General features: G+C 37.0%; 1 protein-coding gene across 1 annotated transcript; it reads left to right on the forward strand.

Annotated features, from left to right (window-relative positions):
• Positions 1-3,363: 3,363 nt before the first annotated feature.
• Positions 3,364-5,164, forward strand: LOC107478650 (uncharacterized). The gene is made up of 5 exons (XM_016098785.1): positions 3,364-3,736; positions 3,836-3,978; positions 4,024-4,650; positions 4,740-4,844; positions 4,985-5,164. Exons 1-5 carry the CDS (start codon positions 3,364-3,366, stop codon positions 5,162-5,164), a joined length of 1,428 nt encoding a protein of 475 aa, XP_015954271.1.
• The last annotated feature ends 5,161 nt before the right edge of the window (positions 5,165-10,325 follow it).

Genomic DNA, 10,325 nt, shown 5'->3' on the forward strand with positions numbered 1-10,325 from the left:
CCGCTTATCTCTCTTACTTGATGTGATCATTTCGGTTGTTTAATTAGTTTTGGTGTTATTTTTTTTCCTGTTCGACAACACCAAGTTAACTTCTCCCACTGCGTGTAACACCCTGTTTTCCTTGCAGGGTCGTCTCCATGCAACGTTTCTAAGATCAGGGGCAATCCGAAGCGTGCCATAACACATAGGACGTAAGTTATGGCTGAATAATATCTTTTCCTCGAACCTTTGACGTGACCAATTAGGTCGCACTACAACAAATTTTTCTGTTAGTTGGTTCGGTGTTGCTCATCATGAGCATGGAGGTTGTTTCCCCAGTCTTAACCGCAACCATGGTTGTGTAGTGGTCTTGTAGCGGATTGTTCCACACACCAACTCCACTTTTTTTATGTCTCTAATTCTTCTCTGACAATTGCTAACTGGTGCTGATCAAATACGCAGGCATGTTGCCGATTCCCCTTTATCCCAACCGACAAATCCTTATTTTCCTAAGGCCAACGGTGTCCAAGTTCAAGTCTTTGATGCACGAGCTGTTGGTGTTGTTGTTGGATGGTGTTGATGAACGAGCTGTGCATTATCAAAAATATATCAAGGCCTTCAATGGTATGTTTTTGTTCACATCCATGGCTGGAAAGATTCAGTACACACTTAACAAGGGAACCTCTCCTCCGATGTTTGTTATTAGTGGCCAAAATTATCATTCCATTGGGAGTTTGATGCCACAACAGTCTAGCAAGCCAAAGTTTGCATAACTCTATTTTTATGATACAAAAAATGAAGTTCAAAACAGGATTGATGCAAATGGGTGAGTTGGTTTTATTGGTCATTCTCCCGAATTTCTCAACCCTTTATATTTTAACTACGTATCATATGCTTTCTTGGGTTGTTACCTTGATTTATCCTTTTGTCTTTTTTTGTGTAGCCACTCCTATCATCATAATTCCATTGATCAGACAATTGTGGCCGACCTTAGCGACATGCTTGATTCTCATAACTCTCTTGCTAAGTCTTTTCGGTATGCTTGGTAAAGGTTCGCTAAAGATTCAACCACTCTGCTACATCTTCGTCTTATTAAGAAGAGGAATACGGATGGAAGAAAATATAATCTACCATCAGCATCTAAAGTTGCAGCTCTTATTGTAGGGGATTTTGATACAGAAAATCTTGCGAGGGATGTTATCATTCAGACACGTTCAAATAAGTTGAAACGAATTGATGTTAATCATTCTCAGTATCTTGCTCTACAATATCCCTTGCTATTTCCATACGGAGAAGATGGTTTTAGGAACGACATTTTAATATCCGAAGAAAGATCTAAGCAAAATATACATAAGCGAGAAACCATTAGCATAAGGGAATTTTTTTCTTTCTGACTTTGAATGAGGGCACATGAGTCGCAAGTACTACTAAAATCAAGACGTTTGTTTCAACAGTTTTTGGTGAATAGTTACACTATGGTAGAGGCTGAAAGACTTCAATATCACAGGCACCACCAGAACAAGTATTGCACCCATCAACTGCAGGGACTTCATGAGTGCCTAATTCATAGGGAAACACAAGCTGCCAGAACTGGGAAACGAGGTATCTTGCCGTCGTCCTTTGTCGGTGGTCCCCGATACATGTATAACAATTGCAAAGATGCACTTGCTATATGCACGCATGCCGGTTATCCTAGCTTTTTTATTACTATCACATGTAACCCAGAATGGAATGAGGTTAAAGAATGTGTTGCCAAATATTCATTAAAGCCAAGTGATAGGCCATATATCATATCTAGAGTGTTTAATATAAATTTAGACGATTACTAAAAGACTTAAAGAATGGGTCTATATTTTGAAAGCCAAAAGCAAGTAAGCATTCTTCATTTAGTCTCTTTCAAGTTCACACTAGCAGATTAGTCTTTTTTTTACCATATGTTATTTGTCTCCTAACATAGCGTATTCTTTTTTTTCCTTCCTTTGATTATTTAGTTGTCTACATAGTTGAATTCCAGAAGCGTGGTCTTCCCCACTGTCACATTTTGTTGTTTATTTAGCCAAATGAAAAGCCTAGATCCTCCATGATATTGACCATCATATCTCAGCTGAGATACCTGACGAACACATGCAACCAAAGCTACACAAATTAGTCCAGAAGTTCATGGTTCATGGACCCTATGGGGTTTTAAATACGAGCAGCCCATGTATGGTTAATGGAAAGTGTTCCAAGTTCTATCCGATGGCCTTCCATGAGAAAACAGCCATAGACAGTGTAGGTTTCCCAAAGTATAAACGTTCGGATAATGGTCATACAACGAGCAAGAAAAATGTTGACGTTGACAATCATTTCATTGTTCCCTATAATGCGACGTTGCTTCTTAAGTATGGTTTTCACATAAATGTTAAGTACACTTGCCAGACGTCAGCTATAAAGTATTTCTTTAAGTACGTGCACAAAGGTAATGACCGTGTCAGAGCTTTGTTTTTCTAATTACATGACTCAGATGATTCGGTTGTCACTGTGGATGAAATCCAAAATTACTATGATTACCGATATATATCATGAACAGAATATTTTGTACGAAGATCATCAGTATATTAAAAATGTAATCAAGATTGCAGTTTCAAAGGATAGTATTTTATTGGATAGTTGAAGGCTAACAAGGATTTTGATGCTGCCCGTACCCTTACCTACGCAAAGATGCCGTCTTATTTTGTTTGGGATAAGCAGGGGCACATATAGAAGCCACGGAAGCAACGTCATGTGATTGGTCGTCTCACACATATTCCTCACTCGCATGGAGAGGAGTACTATCTTCGTTTGTTATTGAACTATCAAAAAGGGTGCCAAAGTTTTGCTGATATTCGTTCTGTTGGTGGCGTTGTGTACGACACATTCAAAGAAGCCTGTTATGCTCTCGGGCTGTTACAAGATGACAGGGAATTTATTGATGCAATTAATGAAGCTAGTTCGTGGGCTTCACCGAATTATATCAGGAGGTTGTTTGCAAAGCTTTTGATGTCAAATAACATGGTCTGCTCCGACATGGTATGGGAACAATGTTGGCAACATTGTGCAGATAACACGATGTTTGATAGGAGACATAAATTTAGGTGAAGTTCGCATTTTTTTTTGCACAATTATTTTGCTATTTCACCAAATTCACATCTAGCTATTTAAAAACTTCCCTTTTCGTTTTTCATTATACTGCTATGTTTTATGGATTTATTCTTTAGCACTATGGCGAAGTAGTTTGTGATATTAACCTCCTCTATTATAGGTTTAGGTTTCGAGCATTTTGCTTATGAGATCAAGTCCACCACTCTCACCAAAATTAAAAAATTGTTGCAGCCGAATGGTAGGACATTCGTAGAATTTACTGACATGCCATTTCCAAATTTGGTGGATTCCATTGAACCTCCAGACACATTCTTCTTTCATGAGCTCAATTTCAATAAGACCGAGTTGGCAAGTATTTCTGTCAATTTAGTTTCCCGCTTGAATCGAGACCAATGTGTCGCGTATGACACAATATTCAATGCAGTCAGTCGTGACATATGTGATTTTTTCTTTGTTTATGGATCTGGTGGAACTCGGAAGACTTTTCTATGGAATGCACTTTTCACTTCAATAAGGTCGAAAGGTTATATTGTTTTAAATGTGGCATCCAGTGGCATTGTAGCGCTATTTTTGCCAAATAGGCGAACTGCTCATTCACGCTTTAAGGTTCCACTCAATGTTAACCAAGATTCCATTTGTAATATAAGGTAAGGAACACCTCTTGCACATCTTATTTCATCTGCAAAATTAATTATATGGGACGAGGCACCTATGTTAAACAAATTTTGCTTTGAAGCACTCGACAAGTGCTTTAAGGATGTTCTTCATTTTGATCATGGATATAATCCCAATACTCTGTTTGGTGGAAAAGTTGTTGTTTTGGGAAGTGAGTTCCGTCAGATATTGCCTGTGATTCCTCGTGGTTCCCGGGAGGAGATTGTTCATGCATGTATTAATGCTTTGTACCTGTGGCAATCTTGCTAGGTGTTGCAATTGACCAAAAACATGAGGCTGGGTTGTGATCCGCAAGATATCCACAATGTACAGTTAGAGAAATTTGCTGACTGGCTGCTTCAAATAGGTGATGGGTTATTTGGAGACAGTATTGATGGCGAATCGGTGATTAGAATACCAGACAACTTGCTATTGAATATTGAGTCTCCAGGTCTCCACGATTTAGTGTTGTTTGTTTATCCTGACATTTTACTCCATACTTCTAGTGTGGATTATTTTAAGGACATGAGTATATTGGCACCAACACTTGATATTGTTACTAAAGTTAATAATCATGTGATGTCTTTTATCCCTGGCAATGAAAGGGTTTACCTGAGCTCTGACACACTGCTTAATGAAGATGGTCACTTAGAATCTGAATTATACACAATGAGCATAAAGTCGTTGAATGCGTTGAATTGTTCTGGAATTCCTCAACACAGGTTAGTTCATAAAATTGGTGTTCCTATCATGCTTCTTCGCAATATTGACCAATCTAATGGACTATGCAATGGTACGCGAATGCAAGTTAGGCGACTTGGTGATCATGTCATTGAGTGCATCATATTAGCAAGTCGTAATATTGGTGAAGTTGTCTTTATTCCCAGGATGAATTTGGTCCCTAATAATGAAACATTACCGATTAGATTTACCCGGAGACAGTTTTCGATTACGCTTTGCTTTGCAATGACCTTAAAAACTCCTAGGGACGAACACTGTCAACTATTGACATGTATCTTCCAAGACCTGTTTTCACTCATGGTCAGCTTTATGTTGCACTCTCTCGGGTCAATAGTTATTCTGGTCTAAAGGTATTATTTGTTGGCTCTAATGGCACAGTCTCAAATCATACTATGAATGTTGTCTATAGAGAGGTTTTTGTCAACTCACTACATTCCATTCTGCCTTGAATGGTACATTTGTTGTTTGGCTCTTTGGTCATCTTTTCAAGGTGTTGTTTGCATTTTGTCTCCTTAAGACTGTAGTTACTGCTTGCAAATATGCTATTGTTGAATATTGCCACAACGGGATTCCATTATTTATGCTTAGAAGCCGTTGCTTTTATGTCTCCGTGCTTGGCACAGGTCTTAAAACTAGTAGATATAGAGATAAAGATGTCTGCTCTTCTTGAATGTAACAATGACACATGAAACTACGCTGTGCGCGGGAGCAGCTTGCAGAGCTTGTTGTAGGTTGTCTAACAGCTTAAAATTGATGCATGCACTGTTGAGATGAGCACACTGAGAAGGTGCAATGGGTTCTGATGTTTGGGCTCCGTTTTAACAAGTAGTGAACGGCCATTTGGATTTAAATCAATGGGCCATAACAAACAGGGATGGGCCTGTTAATGATGTTTTAATACATTCCAGTTATGTATAATTTTGGGTAAAATAAAAAAAGGTATGGTTATTAGTCCTTGACCTGTTGAATTAGGGAATGCTGTGGGAAACAAAAAAATGGTATGATTTTATAAGAACAAAATAAATAAAAAAATCACCTAAAAATATATTTGTCTCTTTAAAAAAAATTAGTCATTTTCTCTAAATATTAGAAAAAATTATATTTTTAATATTTTTTATTAACGATTCTTTTAATAATTAAAATCTCCCTAAGTTCTCTATAATAAATTTTTCAAAAAATATTTAAATATTATGTTATAAGATAATAGAAAATAGAGAAATTTTTTATATACTATAAAAAAGGAATGATTCTTTTTTTATATTAATTAATTACTATAATAAACTATAAAATAATTTAAAAGATAAATGAATAGCTATAATTAAATTTAGAGTAAAAGTCCTATATTCCATAAAAGAAGATAAAATATTAATCATTGTATTAAAACAAATATTTTGGTTGAAAAAAATAACATTTATTATAGTCCTTAGGTTTATTACTAAATTGAATCAGATGTGAGGTTTGTGTTTGCAAATTAAAATATTTTAAGACAATAAATATATTTTATATGATAATATATAAGTATATAATTATGGATTTTGTGGTTAGTGGTGGCAAATGGGCCGAAATTCGTTGAGCTGGCCTACTTAACCCACTAAAAAAAAGACGGTATGAGTTGAAATTTAACACCACCAAACTTAAAAAATCTTCCTAACCCGACTAGTCCGTGAGTTTTGACAGACTTCGGCTAGGCGGGGCGGGTTCCCTGGCGGAATAGGCTTTTTTTTACAGAGCCATTTTTTTACAAATTTATATGATGTTATTGATCTACAAGAGGATGAAGATAATAATTGAAGATGGTCTAAGTTATATTTTTTATTAATTGTATGAATAGTCATGTAAATGTAAGAATGCAATTGAAAAATTATACAAAATATTCTACACTGTCACTGTATTAAAATTAAACTTTGATGGCTATTAGTGCTTCAGAGAAGCGGGGGTTGTATGTTAGCCTCCCTTTCTTCTAAATCTTACTTGTTAACTTTTCAAAGGAAGTTAGGAGATACTTTTTACTTTTGTCTCATGTTGCGTTGAGAGACATTTTCTATTTGTCTCTTGAGCAACAGAAACAGAAATGGAGTATAGCAGTATAAATAACACCTAGATATATCCTGGTTCAGCTACTAAATGCAATGTAGCCTACATCCAGTCTCCATCACAATGTTGATGGAAATTGACTAACGTTTTCGCTGAATTACATACACCAATATTTTGAATAGGATCTACCCAATCCTATCTGGGACAAATCCAAATTCTGACCAAATCTGAATTTGACTAGGACTCATTGTAGCTTTCAACAGCCAAGTATTAACCCAACTTGTAAGAAAATCCCCACAGTATCATGAAGCAAAACAGAAAGATGTGCAAAGAAAATCTGAAACATCTTACGCCTTTTTCTCCAAGTGTAACTCACTGCCCTTTACCTCTCATTGGCAGTTTCTCAGAAACCTCACTATGTTTGCCTTTTCTGAGGAGACTCAGACAGACCAAAATGAGAAAAAGAAATACTAAATGAGAACCATCAAGGAGAAGAACTCAAACAGGTAAGGCAGCGATGAGAACTAAATTTTGTGTTTTGTTCTTACTCTCTTGCCTTCAATCGTTGGCCGTTCACCTTTATTATAGAAGAGTGGAGCTTCCAAGGTTGAAGCAAGTTCAAAACCCATACTGTCTTCTTCTCCTGCATCAGAGTTGCAATGGCTTCGTCAATGGGGAGAGAGAGATCCGACTCTGTTGCATGTTTCTTACCCATTCTCTCTCATCTTTTTTCTTCAAGTTTCTTCAATCTAGCCCGTAGAGTTTTACTTTGGCCCAAAGTTTGGATTTGGACAGTGGATCTTCTACTATCCAAATTTGACTTTGATTTCTCCATCGTTGCTTGATTTGTGCTTGAGACTTGGTAGATTTCTTCTTAGATCCTTGGTGCAGCACAAATGAGGGAAAATAGTTTTTGATGTGATCTGACCGTAGTGTGACTAGCCTTTTGGTATTAGCCCTTTCTTCTTGCATGGATGCGGGAATACAACTTTTGTTCTATAAACCATCATAGCTTTTGCACCTTTTATTTCATTCTTTCTTCGTTGTTGAATGACGTGACCGAAGAGAATGAGAGCCGAGAGAAAAGAGACGATTTGGCTTTTGCTGCATCGGCCTATTCGACTGCAAAAACTGGTGGACCGGACTCCCAGCTGGTCCGATCCAGTATTGGAACAGCTTAAGAAATAGAACTGGTCAAAGCCGGTTAGCATCGGTCAAAGCCGTTGCCCAGCTTTCTCTAGCTTCGTATGTGCTTTGAACCCAGCTATTATCAAGTAGGCCAAGTGATGAGCGGATAATTTATACGCTTTTTGGCATTGTTTTTAGGTAATTTTTAGTAAGATCTAGCTACTTTTAGGGATGTTTTCTTTAGTTTTTATGCTAAATTCTATTTTTGGAATTTACTATGAGTTTGTGTATTTTTCTGTGATTCAGGTAATTTCTGGCTAAAATTGAGGGACCTGAGCAAAACTCTGATAAAAGGCTGACAAAGGACTGCTGATATTGTTGGATTCTGACCTCCCTGCACTCGAAATGGATTTTCTGGAGCTATAGAACTCCAAATGGCGCACTCTCAATGACGTTGGAAAGTAGACATCCAGAGATTTTCAGTAATATATAATAGTCCATACTTTATTCGAGATTAGACGACGCAAACTAGCGCTCAACGCCAGTTCTATGCTGCATTCTGGAGTCAAACGCCAGAAACACGTCACGAACCAGAGTTGAACGCCAAAAACACGTTACAACTTGGCGTTCAACTCCAATAGAAGCCTTAGCTCGTGTAAAGTTCAAGCTCAGCCCAAGCACACACCAAGTGGGTCCTGGAAGTGGATTTCTGCATCAATTACTTACTTCTGTAAACCCTAGTAGCTAGTCTAGTATAAATAGGACTTTTTACTATTATATTTTCATCCTGGATTGTATTTTTGGATCCAGTGATCACGTTTTGGGGGCTGGCCTCTCGGCCATGCCTGGACCTTCAACACTTATGTATTTTCAATGGTTGAGTTTCTACACACCATGGATTAAGGGTGTGGAGCTTTGCTGTACCTCGAGTTTTAATGCAAGTACTTCTATTTTTTATTCAATTCGACTTATTCTTGTTCTAAGATATTCGTTGCACTTCAACTTGATGAATGTGATGATCTGTGACACTCATCATCATTCTCACCTATGAACGCGCGTGACTGACAATCACTTTTGTTCTACCTTAGACCGGGTGCATATCTCTTGGATTCCTTAATCAGAATCTTCGTGGTATAAGCTAGAATTGTTGGCGGCATTCATGGAAATTCGGAAAGTATAACCTTGTCTGTGGTATTCTGAGTAGGATTCCGGGATTGAATGACTGTGACGAGCTTCAAACTCGCGATTGCTGGGCGTGATGACAAACGCGAAAGAATCAAGGGATTCTATTCCAACATGATCGAGAACCGACAGATGATTAGTCGTGCTGTGACAGAGCATTTGGACCATTTTTACTGAGAGGATGGGATGTAGCCATTAACAATGGTGATGTCCTACATACAGCTTTCCATGGAAAGGATTAAGAAGGATTGGATGAAAGCAGTAAGAAAGCAGAGATTCAACAGGAACAAGCACCTCCATACACTTGTCTGAAATTCTCACCAATGATTTACATAAGTATTTCCATCTTTATTTTCTGTTTATTTATTATTATTATTATTCAAAAATTCCATAACCTTTTATTATCCGCCTAACTGAGATTTACAAGATGACCATAGCTTGCTTCATACCAACAATCTCCGTGGGATCGACCCTTACTCACGTAAGGTATTACTTGGACGACCCAGTGCACTTGCTGGTTAGTTGTGCGGAGTTGTGACAAAGTGTGATTCACATTTGAGAGCGCTACCAAGTTTTTGGCGCCATTGTTGATGATCACAATTTCGTGCACCAAGTTTTTGGCGCCATTGCCGGGGATTGTTCGAGTATGGACAACTGACGGCTCATCTTGTTGCTCAGATTGGGTAATTTTATTTTATTTTATTTTATTTTATTGTTCTTAATTTTCGAAATATACATATTACTTATCCTGTTCTTCAGAACTTTTAAGAATGAATTCTAGAGTTTCATGAAGCATGTTGAAGCCTGAGTGGCTGTAAAGCCATGTCTAAATTCTTTTGGACTGAGGCTTCAAAACCATCTTCATAGAGGCAAGTTAATTGGAATATTAGCTGGATGCTAAAGCTTGGCTGGCTATTGGCCATGTCTAGTGTTTTGGACCGGAACTTTCACATAAAGCTTGGCTGGTTATTAAGCCATGTCTAATTCCTGGACCGGAGATTTAGACAAACATTGCATGATTCCTAGAATTCATATTAAGAATTTAGAATTTCTTATTTTATTTTTTCTATATATTTTTGAAAAAATATAAAAATAAAATACAAAAAAATTAAAAAATCATAAAAATAAAAAATATTTTGTGTTTCTTGTTAGAGTCTTGTGTCAAGTTTTAAGTTTGGTGTCAATTGTATATTCATCATGCATTTTTCGAAAATTGCATTCATGCATTGCATTCATCATGATCTTCAAGTTGTTCCTGATGAACTTTCTTGTTTGATCTTCATATTTTCTTGTTTTGTGTTGTATGGTATTTTTCATGTGCATTTTTGTATTCATAGTGTCTAAACATGAAAGATTTCTAAGTTTGGTGTCTTGCATGTTTTCTTTACATTGAAAATTTTTCAAAAATATGTTCTTGATGTTCATCATGATCTTCAAAGTGTTCTTGGTGTTCATCTTGACATTCATAGTGTTCTTGCATGCATCAT

Source organism: Arachis duranensis, chromosome 3 (assembly GCF_000817695.3).
Source record: "Arachis duranensis cultivar V14167 chromosome 3, aradu.V14167.gnm2.J7QH, whole genome shotgun sequence".
Taxonomy (NCBI): Eukaryota; Viridiplantae; Streptophyta; class Magnoliopsida; order Fabales; family Fabaceae; genus Arachis; species Arachis duranensis.